General features: G+C 38.5%; 1 protein-coding gene across 1 annotated transcript in view; it reads left to right on the forward strand.

Moving 5' to 3' along the window:
* The window catches only part of BTAF1 (B-TFIID TATA-box binding protein associated factor 1), a 117,585-nt gene that overhangs the window by 94,312 nt on the left and 2,478 nt on the right, over nt 1-20,795 (forward strand). The window contains exons 29-37 of the mRNA XM_015061892.3: nt 5,647-5,724; nt 5,853-5,982; nt 8,081-8,222; nt 8,311-8,441; nt 10,353-10,478; nt 12,063-12,215; nt 17,553-17,764; nt 19,220-19,379; nt 19,758-19,928. Of these exons, the coding sequence (XP_014917378.2) occupies nt 5,647-5,724; nt 5,853-5,982; nt 8,081-8,222; nt 8,311-8,441; nt 10,353-10,478; nt 12,063-12,215; nt 17,553-17,764; nt 19,220-19,379; nt 19,758-19,928 (1,303 nt within the window). The remainder of the gene's footprint in view (nt 1-5,646; nt 5,725-5,852; nt 5,983-8,080; nt 8,223-8,310; nt 8,442-10,352; nt 10,479-12,062; nt 12,216-17,552; nt 17,765-19,219; nt 19,380-19,757; nt 19,929-20,795) is intronic.

Here is a 20,795-nt window from a genome sequence, read left to right on the forward strand (position 1 = left end):
AAGGCAGTGCCAGCTAGGGAGGGACAGGGAGAGAAGGAGAAAGAGAATCCCAAGCAGGTTCCACACTCAGTTCAGAGGCTGATGCAAGTGATCTCATAAGCCATGAGAACACAACCTGAGATGAGATGAAAAGTTGGATGCTTAACGATCAAGCCACCCAGGCTCTCTTGTTGGGCTCTCTTGTTGGGAGATTTTTGATGGCTGATTCAGTTTCTTTGCTGGTTATGGGTCTGGTCTAATTTTCTGTTTCTTCCTGTTTGGTTTTGGTAGTGTGTGTGAATTTCTAGGAATTTGTCTATTTTCCAGATTGCCCAGTTTGTTGGCATGTAATTTTTCATAATATTCTCTTACAATTGTTTGTATTTCTGTGGTGGTGGTAGTGATCTCTCTTGTTTCATTTGTGATTTTGTCCTTTCTTTTTTCTTTCTGATAAGTCTGGCTAGGGGGTTATCAATTTTATTAATTTTTTCAAAGAATCAGCTCTTAGTTTCACTGATCTGTTCTCTTGGTCTTTTTTTTTTTTAATGTTTATTTACTTTTGAAAGAAAGAGCAGGAACAGGGGAAGGACAGAGAGAGAGGGAGACATAGAATCTGAAGCAGGCTCCAGGCTCCAAGCTGTCAGCACAGAACCTGACGTGGGGCTCAATTCCACAAACTGCGAGATCATGACCTGACTGAAGTTGGATGCTCAACTGACTGAGCCACCCAGGCACCCCAGATTTTGTTTGTTTCTCTGTTGTTCATTCTGGTGGCTTTAGGCTTTATTTGCTATTTCTTTTCTAGCTCCTTTAGGTGTAAGGTTAGGTTGTATATTTGTGACATTTCTTATTTCTTGAGGTGAGCTTGTATTACAGTATACTTCCCTGTTCAAATTGCCTTTGCTGCATCCCAAAGGTTTTGGACCGTCATGTTTTCATTTTCATTTGCTTCCATGTATTTTTTAATTTTTTCTCTAATTTCTTATTTAACCCATTCATTCTTTAGTAGGATGTTCTTTAACCTCCATGTATTTGAGGGCTTTGCAAATTTTTTCTTGTGGTTGATTTCAAGTTCCATAATGCTGTGGTCTGAAAATATGCATGCTGTGATCTCGATTTTTTTGTACTTGTTGAGGATTGATTTGTGATGCAGTATGTGATCTGTTCTGGAGAATGTTCCATGTTCATTCAAGAAGAATGTGTATTTTGCTTTAGGATGAAATGTTCTGAATATATTTGTTAAGTCCATCTGGTCCAGTGAGTCATTCAAAGCCATTATTTCCTTGTTGATTTTCTGCTTGGATGATCTGTCCATTGCTGTAAGTGGGGTGTTAAAATTCCCCACTATAATTGTATTATCAGTGAGTTTATGTTTGTTACAATTGATTGGGTTCCTCCAAGTTGGGAGCATAAATATTCATAATTGTTAGATATTCTTGATGCATAGACTCCTTAATTCTGATATAGTGCCTTTCTTTATCTCTTGTTACAATCTTTGTTTTAAAATCTATTTGTCTGATATAAGTGTGGCTACTCTGGCTTTCTTTTGACTTCCATTAGCATGATAGATGATCCTCCATCCCCTCACTTTCAGTCTGCACGTGTCTTTAGGTCTAAAATGAGTCTCTTGCAGAGAGCATATAGATGGATTATGGGGTTTTTTTATATATACATTTTGATACCCTGTGCCTTTTGATTGGAGCATTTAGTCCATTTACATTCAGAGTGATTATTGGTAGATAAGAATTTAGTGCCATTGTGTTACCTATAAAGTTGGTGTTTCTGGTGATGTTCTCTGTTCCTTTCTAATCTTTGTTGCTTTCGGTCTCCCACTCAAAGAGTCCCGTTTGATACTTCTTGCAGGGCTAGTTTAGTGGTCATGAACTGTAATTTTTGTGTTTGAAGCTCTCTCTTTTATGAATGACAGCCTTGCTGGATAGTGTTCCTAGCTGCATATTTTTCCTATTTAGCATGTTGAGTATATCAAGCCACATTCCTTCTGGCCTGACAGAAGAGATCTGCTGTGAACCTAATCTGTCTTCCCTTGTAGGTTAATGGCTTTTTTCCCCTTGTTGCTTTCAGGATTCTTTCCTTTTCTGTGTATTTTGTGAATTTGACTATGGTATTTTTTTATTATGGTCCTGCTTTTGTTGAATTGTTGTACCTCTTTAATTGTGATGTCTGTGTCCTTCCCCAGATAAGGGAAGTTTTCAGTTATAATTTGTTCAGATAAACCTTCTCTCTTTTCCCCTCTCTTCTTCTGGGACTCCTATGATAGGAATATTATTTTGCCTTAAGGCATTGCCTGAATTCTACATCCATGATCCAATATGTTTCTTTTCCTCTTCTTTTCAGCTTCATTATTTTCCATAATGTTTTCTTTTATATTACTGATTCATTCCCTTGCTTCATCTGTCCTTGTTGTCATTGCAGCCAGTCTGTTTTGAATCTCAGTTCTAGCTTTTTTTTGTTCTTTCTTCCTTATTTTTTTTAAATGTTTGTTTAGGGGCACCTGGGTGGCTCAGTCGGTTAAGCCTCTGACTTCACCTCAGGTCACAATCTCACGGTCTGTGAGTTCGAGACCCGCGTCGGGCTCTGGGCTGATGGCTCAGAGCCTGGAGCCTGCTTCCAATTCTGTGTCTCCCTCTCTCTCTGCCTCTCTCCCGTTCATGCTCTGTCTCTCTCTGTCTCAAAAATAAATAAACGTTAAAAAATAAATAAATAAAATGTTTGTTTATTCTTGAGAGAGAGGGAGACAGAGCACGAGCAGGGGAGGGTCACAGGGAGGGAAACACAGAATGCAAAGTAGGCTCCAGGCTCTGAGCTGTGAGTACAGAGCCTAACATGGGGTTCGAACTCACGAACCATGAGATTATGACCTGAACTGAAGTCGGACACTCAACCGACTGAGCCACCCAGGTGTCCCTCAGTTATAGCATTTTTATTTTCAGCCTGACTAGCTTTTTGTTCTTTTATCGCTGTGTTAAGGAATTATCTAGTATCTTCTATGATTTTCTCAAGCCCAACTAGTATCCTTAATGTTGTTATTTTAAATTCTGGTTCAGGCATTTTACCTATATCTCTTTTGATTAATTCCCTGTTCTTTCTCTTCTTTCTTTTGGTGTTAATTCCTCAGTCTTGTCATCTTGTCTAGGTTACTGTTGGTGTGTGTGTGTGTGTGTGTGTGTGTGTGTGTGTGAGTGATTGTTAGGAAAGCCTGCTATAGCCTCCTCCTGAGAGTAATGGGAATGTTAAGAAAAGATCCTATAATGTTTTGGGCCTGGTGCTTCAGGAGGTGTTTCAGAGTGTGCAGTCTACTGTTGTATTTTGGCTCCTCCTTTCCTCAATTCAATTCTTTACAGAGTTTCTCCTTGCCTGCAGTGGAGGGATGTTTGGACCTTGTCCACTGTGTGGCAAGTTTTAACTAGGTGTGTTTTGGTCTCCCTGTTAAAAGAACTATACCTCTTTCCCCTAGAACTGAGGCTTTGCAGCATTCTGTGATCAGTAGAGTTGGTGTGTGTGAGAGGTTTGTGCTGGTCTTCTGGGTGAGGGACCTGCTGCACTGATTCTGAGGCACCTTGCCCAAATGGAGATGCACCTGCAGGGTGCAGGGGGGCAGTACTTGGTGTAAGCAGTCTCTGTTGGGGAGTGCTGTATAGCTCACTGAAGTGGGTCATGCTGATGGGCAGGGGTGAAGTGGCGTCATCCTGCTCTCTCGTCTTCACAGCAGGGAGTTCGTGCCTGCCATTCTTCAGGAAGCCCTCACAAAAGAGCAAACAATCACCCCTCTTATGTCCCCAACTTCTGTCAGATCCCTGCCTTCACTCTGTGTCCATGCTGTCTGCCTGTCAGTGGCACAGTACTCCTGTGTTTTATTTATCTCAGATGTGTGGCTGAGTTTCAAAACTCCAGATTTTAGAGACCTGCACCAATCCTCTGGGGGAGGGTCTCACCATGCTGTGGCCAGTGGTTTGTCTCAGTAAAGCAGTTGCATGACTGCACAGTGGTTTGTGGTGTATGATAAAGCACAGCAAAAAGCTGGCACCAAGGTTTGCTGCCTTCAGCAGGTGTCTCTATTTCTATGCTAGTGAACAGCTATGCTAGGGCAGCACATTGGCACAGCCAGTTCTTGTACCCTAAGAGGCTGTGCTATCATTCTCACATGCACTTCAGGAAGGGCAGCTGTTTCTCCCTGTGTGACCCAGGGCATTCTCAGACTACACTGCCCACTCCCAGGCCTCCACCCTCCCTCCCCACCAGAGCACTGCTAAGGCCACGACCCCAGCAATGGTGGGGACTTCTAAAAGTGGTCAGCCCCTCTCCTTTTCCCAGTCAGTGATGTGGGGAAAGAATTTTTTTGTGCAGTCCTCTCTGCACTATTGCATCCTCTCTTTCTCTCCTTTTCCAGTGTTCAGGGCTCCCTCCCCTCTGCAGCACCTGCTGCTCTTTTCTCCCCCAGATCAATTCTCTATAGCTCCTACCTTCCACGATATGGCCATTTTTCTACCTGTAGATGTGCAATTTGTTCTCTCTGCCCTAGGATCAATTTCTTGGGTGTTCAGAATGATTTGATATTTATCTAGCTGTGTTTGAGCGACAAGGCAAGCTTAGGGCCCCCTACTTTTCCACCATCTTAACTCTAGTCCTTCAGTTCATCTTTTAAAGCATGGATAGTCATAGGTTGCTGATTAGTCCATAAATTTGCCACCCCTCTGTATTTATAATAGCTAACACATATTCAGCATTTATTAGCCAGGCATTATTCTTAGTAGTTTTACATTTATGTAAAATTGTGTATTGTGTATTCTCACAGTCACCACATGAGGTATGGTTATTAATTTTGTTCTCTGTTGGCAGATAGAAGTCTAATAAAACATGGGGCCTGGGTCTAAGGTCACTTAGCTAATTAAATAGGCAACAGCTTATACTCTTATAAAGAATTTACTATAGTGTCTTTAGTTAGAATTTATTCATTTACAAACTTAAGCAAACAGGAAGTCCGTTTATTCACTAACTTTGAGAATTTCAGGGGTGAATTCTTGCTTCAGGTACATCTAAATTGCTCTCATTTGCTCTTCTACTTGATACATAACTTGTTTTATTGGTCTGTGCATTCAATGAATAGATGATGATAAACAGTCTGAGGCCCACATTCACCTAACTTGGCAACTGTTGTGAACAGAGATCTTCCCTCTCCCATCACGAATATATCAATACTAGAAATGACTAACTGCTTTGGGTCATGCTCCCAAACCAGTCTTTATGGTCAGGGGGTAAAATATTGTGAATGGCCCAACCTGACTCAGTGTTTCATCTCTTTGGTGATTATGGGGACATGTGATTGATGGCTTCCCCTCACCCCCCAGCACAAAATAGTGCCTTCAAGGAAGAGGTGTGAGCATATAAAGTTACAATGTCCACTACATTTTGAATCAGGTACCCATCTCTTTTCTAATCGGACTGAGTTAGGCTAACAAGGCCAAATCAAAAGAAGAACGGTCTTCAGGTATCAGGGTCATGGATGTAGAATAAGCAGAAAAGAATGCTGGGCTTAGTAGGCACATTGAAAACACGTTGTAAGACGGTAGCTGTAGTTTCCCTCTTTGAAACTCTATTACAGACTTTGCAGGTTCCTCATTTCCCAATCTTACTTATTTTTAAATGCAGGTTACAGCATCAAGTAAAAAGGCACAATCTGATAGTGGCTTCATATGATGTTGTGAGGAATGACATAGATTTCTTTAGGTAAGAATTAAAATTCTTTTCTTTAGAAAAACTTACGAAGAGTGTTAATATTTTCCTGTCTGAAAGACTTTATATAGTTCCTGCAATATATTAAAAGGTGCTAAATTTTTTTGTTTATTCTCCCTTAGAAATATTAAATTTAACTACTGTATTCTTGATGAAGGCCATGTCATCAAAAATGGAAAAACAAAATTGTCAAAAGCTGTAAAACAACTGACTGCTAATTATAGGATTATTCTTTCTGGAACACCAATCCAGGTAATTATTTACTGTTCTCCCCCACTGTTTGCCATGTGGAAAGAAGGTTTGACATTTGGCAGTGAATTAAAGACACGTTTTTCCGCCTGCCTGCTCCCTCCCTCCCTCCTTTCCTTCCTTCCTTCCTCTCTTCCTTATTTCCTTCCTTCCTCCCTCCCTTCCTTCCTTCCTTCCTCCCTCCTTCCCTTCCTTCCTCTCTTCCTTATTTCCTTCCTTCCTCCCCCCTTCCTTCCTTCCTCCCTCCCTCCCTCCTTCCCTTCTCCTTCCTTCCTTCCTTCCTTCCTTCCTTCCTTCCTTCCTTCCTTCCTTCCTTCCTTCCTTCCTTCCATTTATAGGAATAAATTCCAGTAGTTCATTTGGTTCATAATGGTTCATTTGGTATGTAATAGCATCTGAGCAAACCAGGTTTTAAAAGCAATATGAAGAGCACTGGATGGTGTATGGAATTTCTGAATCACTATATTGTACAACTGATACTAATACAACACCGCATGTTAACTATACTAGAATTAAAATAGTAAAATGTGATTTTAGGGTATGTAACTAGAAGTCTTGTGTCCAAAATATGGGAAACTAGTCAGACTTTATTCCACACTGGCCATTCTACTTCTGTGGTATTACACCACAGTCTGATTTAATGTTGAAAACTTAGAGCTGATTCATAGGGGAATCATCATATAGTAGAGGTGTGAATACCTGGAGTTAAGAGAAAATTGGAAAAGATTGTAGAAGGTTGTATTGGAAAAGGAAAGAGATGGGTAAATTTATAGAAGTCTTCCGATACTTTTGAGAGATTCTGTTATCTTCCAGGGGAACTGGCTGCAAATGTTCACACCTAACTTGGATAGCCAACTCTGGTGGGAAAACACCCTTCATCATTCTCCAGTTAGTGGAATGGTGAACACCAAGTGACCTCTAAGATTCCTTCTGACGCTAAAAAAAATCAACAGTTCTTAGCTTACATCTTTGTTACTTTTCTTTTAAATTTATTTTTGTTAATGGACTGATATAAGTACTAGGGTTTTGATCATTAAGTGAACACTTAATTGTTCACAGTATTACTTTCACACCAAGTTTGGGTTTTTTTGTTTCCTTAAAGGCCCTCTTTCTTTCTGCCCTCCCATCCTGAACATTTTAGCTCTGAAGCTATAAGGGTTTCTGCACTGAAGACCCATGGTAGCCTGGAGTTAGGAGGCAGAGCCTAAGTGGGATTAGAAGGGTATCCATATGGCAGGGCAGCCCACCATAATGAATCATAGCCTGAGCAGGGTGAAGAGGGCTTCTGGAAGTGGGTAAGGTGGTGGGTTGGTACCTTAGGATCCAAACATATTGAGAATGCATCCAAAATGAAAAAGTGATTTCTTTTTTTTACAAATGAAACTTCAATAGTAGAATTGGAAAGAACCTTTGCCTGTTCCTCATTACTTTGAATACTGGATAGATTTGACCTATAACCAAACTCTTCTAGGTTTCCTTAAGAAACGGTGATGTTGGGGGCGCCTGGGTGGCTCAGTTGGTTAAGCGTCCGACTTCGGCTTAGGTCATGATCTCATGATTTGTGAGTTCAAGCCCCGCGTCGGGCTCTGTGCTGACAGCTCGGAGCCTGGAGCCTGCTTCGGATTCTGTGTCTCCCTCTCTCTCTGCCCCTCCCCCACTCTCACTCTGTCTCTCTCTCAAAAATAAATAAGCATTTAAAAAATAATTTTTTTAAATAAAAAAAGAAATGGTGATGTTGGCCAAATTCTTTAAATCTTGATGTTACGTTTAGTGTCAAAGGTAAAAGAATCAGAAGCATATTCATCTTCCTGCTTTTCTATTTATTGCTTGATAGATGCCACCAGTAGGATTTACACACTATGGACCAAGGCTTATTCTGGTGGAGGAGACTTCAAAATTCTCTCCAGATAGGATAGAATATTTCCTTCAGGGATACTGATATGAATTTTATCAAATTAAAACACAGACTTAGACCATATGTATAAAAATGTAGTTGATTACCCCTCATGTATGTCCTCATAATGGGCTTTCATTAATATTCCAAGTGTAAGGAAATCATCCCAGTACAAAAGATTAACTAGTGTTCCTTTTTTATATTCAGAATAACGTTTTGGAGCTGTGGTCATTATTTGATTTCCTCATGCCAGGATTTTTGGGGACTGAACGCCAGTTTGCTGCTCGATATGGTAAACCTATATTAGCAAGTAGGGATGCTCGAAGCTCTAGTCGAGAACAAGAAGCAGGTATGAAAACTATATAATTATATACTATACAAGTGAATATAACTTATTCCTATCTTTTTTGAAGCTGTTTTCTCTTACTCTTTAACAGGTGTTCTTGCAATGGATGCACTCCACCGCCAAGTCCTGCCGTTTCTTTTGAGAAGAATGAAAGAAGATGTTTTGCAGGATCTTCCACCCAAAATTATTCAAGACTACTATTGTACTCTTAGTCCTCTCCAGGTTAGAAATCCAGTGATTGTGGTTGTTGGTGGTATGTTTATTAGGAGAGTGCTTTGAATAAGCCACAAAAATATTGAATAAAGGGGATTAGACTTTGGCTTTTATCACTCCAATCTAGCTTCTACTTTGATAGACTTTAGGACTATTCTGTTCCAAAGAGAGAGAGCTAGGACCTGAATGAATCTCTTTGGACATGTGGATATACATTTGGATAAGTGCATTTGAATATGGCATTAAAACAAAAGCAAGTATCATAGTTGTTTTCTTATATGTCAAATTAATCGGAAAAGTTGCAAGGTTAATCTGATGATGAAATGAGCCAGTGTTTATAAGGGCCAGAAATCTGCCTGTAATGTCATATCTTCACAACAGCATTATAGGTATTGTCAGTCCCCATTTTTGCAAACAAAGAAAGGAAAGTTCAGAAAAATTAAGTAAGTTGCTCAAGATTATATAGCTAATATATATCAGGACTGAGTTTCAAACCTGGGAAGTGGGACCTCACCCCTCTAAAAGTATTAACTGCATTGCCAGTAAATTTTTGAAATAAGACTGAGCTTTTGCACAGATCTAATTTTGTACAGAGACTATTATCAAAGGAATTTATTGTATGCCTTTCCTTATATAGTATTTTGTAAGGGGAAACCATCCCTTGTATTAGGGAGACATGGCCTATATAATCAGAATTTTCTTTTAACCTTACGTTCTGGGTTAGTATGCATCAATCCATTTCAGTATTTTGATTTAGTATGGTAAAATGAATAAAAGATAAACAGGTACACCCAGAAACTTCTTTCTTCTCCTCCCTCTATAACTTGAGTTTAGAGCTTAGCAGCACACTAATCTAGATGCTGAGAGCTATGTGATCACTTATATTATCTATGTCATATGTCTGGGCCTCCATTTCTCATGTATAAAAATTGGAGTAGTATTTTTGAAAGGAATATTTTAGGAGCAATGAGCTGAAGACTTTTTGAAGTAAATACAATAAAGAAAAGGTGCCATATGAAAAAAAAAATCCATGGTAGGGGTGCGTGGTTGGCTCAATCAGTAGAGCATGCAACTCTTGATCTCAGGGTTGTGAGTTCACACCCCATGTTGGGTATACAGATTAAAATGAAATCTTTAAAAAAGAAAATCCATGGTATATGCCAGTGGTATAAAACATTTAAGTAGCCTGGAGGAGGAGCTGGGAGGGAAGTGACATTTGGCTTTACTTAGCATCCACAGGTTTTTATATGCTGACTTCTATTCTTTAGCACTCTAGATGTTCTTTTCTTTCATATTATTTTAGCATGTACAAGGCAGGAACCAGGACCCTTAGGTAATGTTTTAACTTTTATGAGTTCTCCTTTTAGGTAGCAGTAGTATTCTTTTACTTCTCTGTACTTTTTTTTTTTTTTAAGTTTTATTTACATAAGTAATCTATATACCCAATTTCGGGCTTGAACTCATGACCCTGTGATCAAGAGTTGCATGCTCTACTGACTGAGCCAACCAGGCACCTCAGCAGAAGTATTTTTTAAAACTTGGTCTCTTGGAATGTACCTATAGGGTACCACAAAACTTCACTTAGAGAAGATTTTCTCATTTACTTGTAAGGATTCAGGTTCTCTTTTATTGGTAATGTATTTATCTTCCTCAACAGAGTAGAAAAATTGAGTCTAGGACTATTTGACTAGTTTTTAATATTTTAGCATCCAAGCTTAATGTGCTACACTTGTTTTCTAAATGTAATTTTAAAGGAATTTACCAAGATGCAGTGGATAATTTGTAATCATTAGTGAAGCATAGGTATTATAATTTCTTTAATGAGGGCTGGTTTAAATTATTGCTCTTACTGTCATTTGCTAGCTATGTTTTTGAACAATTGAAAATAAATATACTTCTTTTGCGGGGGCAATTTTACAGGTTCAGCTCTATGAGGATTTTGCTAAGTCTCGTGCTAAGTGTGATGTTGATGAAACAGTTTCTTCAGCTGCACTCTCTGAAGAAACTGAAAAACCAAAGCTTAAAGCCACAGGCCATGTATTCCAGGTATAGATTATAATCTCTTTTTTAATTCTTCAAGAATCATGTTCTTCAGTGCAGCAATTTTTACATGGAATACTGAAATGTGGGTTTATTTAAAATTTTTTCAGTATTGTGTATACATTCTTTAAAATAGAGAAGAGTACTAATTTATTTCCATAGTTATAATTAATAAGTAATACTAAAATATACAAAATGCAATATTTTTTGTATATTGCCAGTAAAGAGTTTTAGAGAATATTTTGCTTTACATTAAAAAAAATATTGGAATGCCTGCTATAGGGCAATAACTTTTGTAAGCTCAGGGGTTAATTAAAGCAGTGGAAAAAACAGACTCCTTCCCTAGAGTATGGGGTTATGCAGTATAAGAGTTGGGTAGATTGGTTTCTAGTAGAGAGATCAGGGGCAGCCTCACTGAGAAGGTGACACCTAAGCAGAGATCTGAAGGAGGATTGAGGCATGCAGATACGTGGAGGGGAAGCGATTCCAGACAGAGGATACCAAAAGTACAGAAGTCATGAGACAGGTGCTACCTCTTGTGCTCAAGGGAATTGCAAATCAAAAAGATAAAGTGTCAGCTTAGGCTTTCTGTCCCTTTTGAAATATTCCACAATAGAACCCCCCCCCCCGCTTCCCTTGCCACCAATAAATTAAATACTGTAACATTTTTAAGACAGAAGAGGGGTAAAGGGCTTATACCTCTCCCAGTTTCTATTATTGTGTCCAGCCGTTTCTTGAGCCTTGTCAGTGGAGCTTTTTGTTTGTTTTTCATTTTTTTTAATGTTTATTTATTTTTGAGGGAGAGAGAGAAAGCGAGAGCGAGCGAGCAGGGGAGGGGCAGAGAGAGGGAGACACAGAATACAAAGCAGGCTCCAGGCTCTGAGCTGTCAGCACAGAGCCCAATGCAGGGCTTGAACTCACGAACTGTAAGATCATGACCTGAGCCGAAGTCGGGCACTCAAGTGACTGAGCCACCCAGTGCCCCTAGAGCTTTCCAATACAAAATTCAAAACCCAAATCATAAGCCAAGTAAAAGGCAAGAGAGAAAGAATGTGGCAAAATTAGAGAAAAGAAAGAAGGACCCTATAGGGTTCTGATTCTTAAACACAACCACTTGAAATAACCACCTTGCTCTGCCTTCTCCTCTCCCTGACTTGCTGAATTAGAATACTGTGTAGGGGAGAGATATGCAGATTTATAAGGTCCTCAAGAAATTTTTATACCCACTGAAGTTTGAGAAACCCTTAGGAAATCTTTAGGAAATGTTGCCTTATTCCAGAAGCATCTGTAAGCATTATCCCACTTTGGGCAGGAAAGAGGTCTTTCTGCCATGAGAAGTTCATTGTGTAGTGAGGGAGAGAGACACAAATTGTACAATTAATGCAATAAATGCTCTCATACACTTCACACAAGAAGCACAGATGAAGGCGTCACAGATGAGACATTGAACTGATTCATGAAGAATGAGTAGGAGGAGCAAGAAGAGGACAAAGGGCATTTTCTATGGATAGAGTAGAAATAGGAAAAGTTACTAAGATGTAGACATTTGTGGTATGTATGGACTTGCATATACTTTTTCCCCCCTTAAAGGCATTACAGTACTTACGTAAACTGTGCAACCATCCAGCATTAGTCTTGACACCTCAACATCCAGAGTTCAAGAGTACTACTGAAAAACTGGCAATTCAGAATTCTTCTCTTCATGATATTCAACATGCCCCTAAACTCTCAGCTTTGAAACAAGTAAGTAGGTTTCATGAATGTTCGATGTGTGTTACACATTCTTGATCTGTAACACTGTATAAATATACTTTTCCAAAATAGTACTGATGTGTATGCCATTTCTTTTATTTTTTAATTTGGTTCAATTTTTGGTACAGCTTTTTTAGAAACTGTGGTAAATATGTATAGTATAATATATACCATTACTTTCTTCTAACCCCTGGTAACCTCTAGTCCACTTTATATCTGTATGAATTTACCTGTTCTAAATATTTAATGTAAGAATCATACAATATTTGTACTTTTGTGACTGGCTTATTTCACTTGGTTTTCTTTTTTTAGTTTATTTTTTTTGAGAGAGTGCGTGCATGTACGTGCATGAACAGGGGAGGGGCAGAGAGAGAAGTAGAGAATCCCAAACAAGATCCACACTATCAGTGTAGAGCCTGATGCAGGGCTCATTCTCATAAACCATGAGATCATGACCTGAGCAGAAATCAAGAGTTAGACGCTTAGCTAACTGAGCCACCCAGGCACCCCTCAATTGGTTTTCAAGGTTCATTTGTGTTGTACCATGTATTAGTACTTCATTTTTATAGTTGAATAACATTCCATTATTATTATTATTATTATTATTATTATTATTATTATGTATATACCACATTTGTTTAGTCTTTTTTTTTTTTTTTTTTTTTTTTAGTTTGTTTTGAGAGAGAGAACACAAGTGGGGGAGGGATGGAGAGAAAGAGAAACAATCCCAAGTGGCAGAGTCCAGTGCGGGGCTTGAAATCATGAACTGTGAAATCATGACCTGAACCCAGATCAAGAGTTGGACACTTAACCAACTGAGCCACCCAGGCGTCCCAAATCTTGTCATGTGTTGATGGACACAATGGTTGTTTCCACCTTTTTGGCTATTGTGAATAATACTGCAGCGAACGTTGGCTTGTAAGTGTCAGTTTAAGCCCCTCTTTTTAGTTCTTTTGGATGAACTAAACCTAGGAGTGGAATTGCTGGATCATCTACCAATTCAGTGTTTAACTTTTTCAGGAACTGCCAGAATGTTTTCCACAATGGCTGTTCCATTTACATTTCCATCAGCAATGTGCCATGATTCCAATTTCTCCACATCCTAGCCAATGCGTACTTTACTATTTTTTTTATTGCAGCCATCCCAGTAGGTATGAAATGCTAGCTCATTGTTGAAAATGCCATTTAACTTTGGATCATTTTTAAATTGTCTTTTGGTTGAATTTTAAGACGACTTTTTTTCTTTTTTTTTTAAGTTTATTTATTTTGAGAGAGCGTGCATGAGCAGGGTAGGGACAGAGAGAAAGGGAGAGAACCCTAATAAGCAGGCTCCATGCTGTCAGCATGAAGCCCCACGTGGGGCTCAATCTCATGAACCATGAGGTCATGACCTGGGCCAAAATCAAGAGTTGGACACTCAACTGACTGAGCCACCCAGGTGCCCTTAAGAGTTCTTTTATATTCTAGGTATTAAGCCCTTATCAGACACATAATTTTGCAAATATTTTCCCCCATTCTGTAGATTGTTATTTGACTTTCTTTAGTAATGTGTTCCATGGTTTCTGATGAGAAATCCAATGTTGATCTTATAGAGGATCCCCTTTACATGATAATTCACTTTTTTTCTTGCTGCTTTTCAGATTCTCTTTTGATAGTTTGATTATAATATTTGTCAATGTGTATCTCTGAGTTTTTTTGGGAGCTGCCTACTCTGCCATTTTCTTCATGTCGCTGTCTTAGTGTAGCTTTCAAAAACAGAATTTTTGAAAATTCTAAGATTTCAGAAATAAATATATCAGAAATAATTGGTTTTTAAAAGAACCAATTGCAAGCACCAAATGTTAAAAACTAACACCATTTAGTTCTAACTAGTCTTAAAAATTAAGAGCTTACTAAAAAAAAAAAAAAAAAAAAAAAAAGCTTACTGTAAAATGTGGACTTTAGTCATTGTTTTTGCTTTCTGTAGTTATTCTGGCCTAAATTTCATGAAGAATAACTAATAAATGAAGATTTTAGGTTTCATATGGGTTAGTATAGAAAATGTTATATAATGACATATATGACATCCAGGTATGTATCTTTATATCACTAAATGTAAAACACTGGATTTTTATCATAAAATGATAGAATGAGTATTGCTTTTAGATTGTCTGTAAATGGAATCGTTTTCTTATTTGGCCAAACTAATTTTGTACATAAAATGTTCATGATTTTCTTAACATAGCTGATAAAGTTATAAGATATACTTAGTCAAGGAATCAGCTAATTAGATTTCCAAAATCATTTGCATTTCATCCACACTTTAGTTATATTATAGGCTTTAAATTATTTTTAGTTTCTCTTTTTGCACATTTTTCTCTGCAGTTATTAAACTGATCTCTCATTTTAGAAGCTTATTGTCACTCTGAAGCTGAAGTGTCTGGAATTAAGATGCTTAGGAACTGTACAACTTAGGCCCAGATTGTTTCTGGCCATACTTTTAAGACTTTTGTAGAATCCATCTTTTCCATTTTCTCAGTTCTTTTCAGCCATTCGGAACAAAAGTTCTGTCTTAGGGGAGAGAAAACAAGCTTGCTTTCATCTAGAATATGTCTGTTCTCTGAATTAGGGGAGAAGTCTTATTTGCTTTTTAAAAATCTGGCACTAGAAATACAGAAACCTGTATATCAGCAAGTACTAGTCCCAGAATTATCTAATAATGCCAGAATTTTTAAATTTCAGGATACTGAAATGATGAACTCAAACTGTAGGTGAATTTTAACGGAGATAAGCAAAGTCAATTTTAAAAGACTTAGATACAGGGGCGCCTGGGTGGCTCAGTCAGTTCAGCATCTGACTGTGGCTCAGGACATGGTCTCACGGTTTGTGAGTTCAAGTCCCAGCAGCAGAGCCCGCTTGGGATCCTCTGTCTCCCTCTCTCTCTGCCCCTTCCCTGCTCACACACGCACATGCAAAAATAATAAATAAAAACATTAATTGGCGAACATTTCACAGAATAAAGTTGAGTTTGATGGTAGGTTCACTGTAAACCTACTGTATGAATTAGTTGCCGGTAAATAAATCTTGTATGATCTTGGGTTGGATTAATAACAGTGGAATAATGGCCAAAATGAGGGCATCATAGATTCACTGTCTTTTGTACCAGTCACACCAAATTTTGCGTATCATTTAGAGTTCTGGGCACTATAAGTGGAAGATCAAAAAAGAATCCAGAAACTGTTTTACCCAAGGGTTTTCAAGCTATTCCTCACATAATTTAGCCTGTGCTGAAGTTAGGGCAAGATAAAATTAAATTGCTCTCTAGGGAGGCAGCTGGCCTCTCAGATACCCATATCAAGTGGCTCTGGTAACCATTTTCTAGAGAATAGCAATCAACTCTTCAAGGCTGCAAACTAGATTTTGTCAGAATACTTGGAGTTCATCAGTCTTCTCAGGTCAAACTCAGGTTATAAGAGATTATTGGGAAAGCCAGAATGCCATTTCTGCTGCCAGACAAGAATATTTATGCCAAATGATATATCCATACATCCAGTAGAATAGCTACCTGGAAGAAGATACTAGGAAGATTGTATGGTAAGTGTGGACTTGGAGACGAAGTCTTAGGTGGACGTTCTTAAAGTGACTGGTTGTGAGGTTTGATGTTGCTGCCTAAGGGACTAAAAGATAATTGAATGTGTGTGACACAGACATTCTGATAAATTCTCTTCAGAACTCCTCTTTTATAGAAACTATATAGAATGTTCCACTGATGATATCACATTTCTTTATACTGGGCACCACCTAGTTATACTCTCCTAAAACACCTCAGATTTTTAAAAATCAACTTAGCTTAAATGGTAATCTGATTACAGACTTAGGGGCAAGAGATAGAGGTAATTACATTTATCAGATTTCTTTATTCCATCTAGAGGAATTCCTTGGTAGTATACCATATGTATACTCTCTATCAAGGAGGGAGGAAAAGCTTAGGGCAGTCTAATTAAAATTTACAATTTAAAGGCTGCGAAGGTAGAAGAGAAAGAACATTTGTTCTTCCCCTAGGATCAAATTATGACAACACTTAAAACAATGATGACGGTACATAGGAAGTGTTGCGTACCAGTTAGGCTCATTAGAAACTCAACGCCCAAAGCTTTTATTGGGTCTGATCCTGTAGACTCCCTCTGCCTAGTATGTACCAAAATTCTAGACTCCCAGAAAGAAAGCAGGTCTCAGCATAATCCTATTGTTTGCATAACAGTTTAAGCACAGTAGCCACCCTTATCAGGTAGAAAACAATGGGCAGACTCTCAAAACCCAAGTTTCAAGACTTCTTTCAGCCAAGGACAGACCTTGCAAGCTGGGCTTTCTAAGAAAAGCTTTTCCAGTCTGTTAACTTTGTTTCTGCATAATATTCTGAGAGTTTTACCTGGAACTTGGGAGTTTGCTTGGATTTTGGTTATCTTTCCCGTTTGAGCTTTTGGTTTTCTAAGTAACCTTCATTAGTAGAAAGGAGAAAGCATCCTGCGTTGAGGTCTTACATTTTGGGCAGAATTCACTATGTTAAGGTCCTTAGGGATGAAGATTAATACTAGGCATTTTAGTTTCACAAACAGATACAAACATTGTTCTCTTGGATTTTGTTCATTTAGTTCTTTTTCTTTTTTTTTTTTTTAAGTTTATTTTTGAGAGAGAGTACACACGAGTGGGGGAGGGGCAGGGAGAGAGAATCCAAAGCTGCCAGCACAGAGCCCAGTGCAGGGCTCAGACTCACAAACAGTGAGATCAAGACCTGAGCCATATTCCCGAGTCAGATGCTTAACCGGCTGAGCCACCCAGGCACATTTATTTATTGTAACTGCTATGTGCCAAGCACTGAACAATTTAAGTAGGCAGGAAGTACAAAAGATCTATAGCAGCATGGTTCTTGCTGTTAAAGATCTTGGTTGATAATTCTTTCTTTTTTGTAATTTTGATTTCGGCCAGATTTAGCTGCATTGTTTTCTTTATACTCTGTTCTTTTATAACTTTTCATGAACTGTTTTGCTTAAGGATCATCTTTTTCAGTAAACATTTATTGAGACTCTAGTGAGCCTCAAGTAACTCAGAAAGGGGGAGAAGGACCTGTTAGAGAATATCCTGAAGAGGTAACCAGGAGATTCTAAGCCTGAGCACCTCAAAACTAGTTCCAGAGGCTTCAGGATGACAGATTACAGCTCAGAGTGCTAATGTGCTTTCCAGGTGACAGATAAGTTTAACCTTTTCTTAGCATAAGGGGAAGTATTTGTCACAGTGAGATTGATTATACTTTATTAAACACCTATATAACAACTGATTCTTTTTTTCAAGTTGCTGTTGGACTGCGGTTTGGGAAATGGCAGCACTTCAGAGAGTGGCACAGAGTCTGTTGTGGCCCAGCACAGGATACTAATCTTCTGTCAGCTTAAAAGCATGCTTGATATAGTAGAACATGATCTTCTCAAACCTCACTTACCCTCTGTCACTTATCTGAGATTAGATGGCAGCATACCTCCTGGTCAGAGGCATTCCATTGTTTCACGGTAAGTGGCTTCTAAAACTCTTAGAAATCAAGCTATAGTCAGTTATCACTGATAGAGAAGTTTGCCTCATGAAACATTGTTTGGCTAAATATCTGCACATGTGTTTTGTTACTGTATAATTCAGCCCAACTAAATCATTTTTAAAATTTAGAACTCCAAAAATATAATTGAATAGTTTTAGTTTAAAAAAAAAAAAAAGTGTGACAGTGTTAGGGAGGCACTATGAAGGGCTTGGAAGAAATTTAAGGCATCAACAAAAAGTAGAGACAACTACTTTCCCCCCTCACCTTTTTTCGGGAGTTAGGGTAGGAAGAAGCAAACAGATGGCTTAGCTAAGATCTCTGACTGATCCCTGTGTGTGTCTCTGCCGAGAACAAGTTGGAAGCTGGCCCAGGTAGGAAGCCGAATTGGTGAGTGTGGTATTTCTTTTATTTTTTTAAGTAGGCTCCACATCCTGCGTGGAGCCCAACACAGGGTTCAAACTCAACAACCCTGAGATCAAGACCTGAGCTGAGATCAGGAGTCAGACACTTAGCCACCTGAGACACTCAGTCACCTCCAGTGTGGTGTTTAAGTGTGGTTTGCATTCTGTGCTTTAGAAACCTCAGGGGTTGGGTTTTTAAATGCAGATTCCTAGGTTCTGTCCCAGACCTGCTGACTTCTAAGAGTGAGCATTTTTTCGTAAGCATCCTTGAGAGATTGTTAGGCACAGTAGTATTAGAAACCTACAAAGGGGCTTTGGAGGTAGGCAGACCCAGCTGTGACTCCTGACTCTAGACATGTTCTGTTGGTCATATTTATCAAAAATAAGGACAGTAATAATATCTTTATACAGCTTTTTAAACAAATACCATAATGTATATAAAGTCTAAAGCCCCACCTTTTGATTCATAGTGAGAATGTAATAAGTGGTAGCTTGGCAATAATGTTAGGTAATAATGTTTCTAGAAGCTATTAGATGTCAAAACACAATTGTAGCAAGCACCTCATTCTCTAATTTTCCTGACTGATCTAGCCTTTTCCCCAATTCTTCTCTTCTGTCTCCACATGTTAAAGGTTCATAGTTGGGTTTTGTCTTCATTAGTGTTTAATTATTTTTGCAATTTACTCTTTATCTGGCATCCTAAAACACAACCCAGACTTATTTCTGTTTGTCAAATATCTGAAATGTTCTAGAATATATTCTTTCTACTGTTGAAGGTGTTATGTATATTTTTAAAAAATGTCCACATCATATATTTTTAAGTAAGCTTTATGCCCAGTGTGGGGTTTGAACTCAAAACCCTGAGATCAAGAGTTGCATGCTCTGCCAACTGAGCCAGGCAGGTGCACCTTTATCATAGATTTTTAAAGCAGTGTTCTCATTTGTGCTATTTAATTGTTATTTAACAGTCCAGTTTGTTATAGAAACCTTAGAAATGTATTAATTTTATTTTTTAATATCTATACTTTTAGGTTTAACAATGATCCATCCATAGATGTTCTTTTACTTACAACTCATGTTGGTGGCCTAGGGCTTAACTTAACTGGCGCTGACACGGTAGTATTTGTGGAGCACGACTGGAATCCTATGCGTGATCTGCAAGCCATGGACCGGGCCCATCGCATTGGGCAGGTAAAAAGTCATCACTGACCAGTGTTCACTTCTGCACTGGGAAAAATAACCCATCCCAAAAAAGACAGGGAGCCTTGGTTTAAGTTCCTTCTCTGATGCTGAGCGTTGTGACGTTAGGCAAGTCACCTAATACTGTGCCACCACTTCCTCATGCATTAAATAAGGTACTTGTGCTGAGGAAACCTTGGATACTGTCCATTCCTAATATTCTCTGCAAAATGATAAGATTTGAAGCTCATTAAGCCAGGTAAAGAAAGAAAACCCAACCCTAATTAGATACAAGTACTTAGTTAAGGTATGCAAGCCCCCTGACTTAGTGAACCTCAAAGTTTATCAGTTTATTTGTGCTGCAGCTGCTTAACTTCTTTTTTCATTCAGAAACGTGTGGTTAACGTATACCGATTGATAACCAGAGGAACGTTGGAAGAGAAAATAATGGGTTTGCAAAAATTTAAGATGAACATCGCGAATACTGTGATTAGCCAGGAGAATTCTAGTTTGCAGAGTATGGGGACAGATCAACTTCTTGATCTGTTTACTCTTGATAAGGTAAAGAACTTATACAAACTTATACAATTTGCTTTATCTTTAAGGTGTTCACAAACTTCTGGGACTGCCTGGTGAATGTATTAGAGTGAGTGGCAAAAGGCATTCACTTTAGTATTAAGTAGGCAACCCTTTGAGGGGATTTTTGATGTCCAGATAAAATACTTCAGGATACTAAGGGATGTTTGAAGTTTGGACTTCCTGATGGCCATCTTTAGTGTTTTGCCTCAAGGTTTTTTTTAGCCCTTTCCTGCTAAAAGACAAGTATCACTGGAGTCAGCTAGACCTGGGTCTGTGTTTTTTGCCCTGCTTCTGATTAACTAGTGACCTTAGGCAAATTAACTTCTTCCCTCAGAGACATCTTTGCTTTTGGGAGGATAAAAATGTCTGTATCACTGCATGGTTGTGAAGGGAAAATGAAATGGTATATGTAAGCACTTAGAAAGGGTACCTAGTAGAGATTCTCAAAAATCATAGATAGCCATTATTGTTACTGTGGATGATGGAACTAATACATTGGATAACAATCCATAATCAAAGGATGCAGCAGCCAGAAGTATTATTCAGTCTAATAATGTAGAACTTAATAGGATTGGATTTAAAGTCCTGCATAGGTTCAGGAAGTCAAATGTACACACAGTATAAATTATGGTGAGAAGTGGCCTTATATAATCAAACTAGCTTTAATAACAGAATTGTAATGTTCAAATATGAAAGAAAATAGTTCCATTACAGCTCACATTTAGAATATTATGTCTGGTGCTAAGTGCTACATTTTAAACAGTAATTAATTAAGTCCTCAAGAGATAGCCAGATGGAGGCAGGTTCTTCAGTCATGTCATATAAGTAAGGTTGAACAAGATATGTATA

This window comes from Acinonyx jubatus, chromosome D2 (genome assembly GCF_027475565.1).
Source record: "Acinonyx jubatus isolate Ajub_Pintada_27869175 chromosome D2, VMU_Ajub_asm_v1.0, whole genome shotgun sequence".
Classification (NCBI taxonomy): Eukaryota; Metazoa; Chordata; class Mammalia; order Carnivora; family Felidae; genus Acinonyx; species Acinonyx jubatus.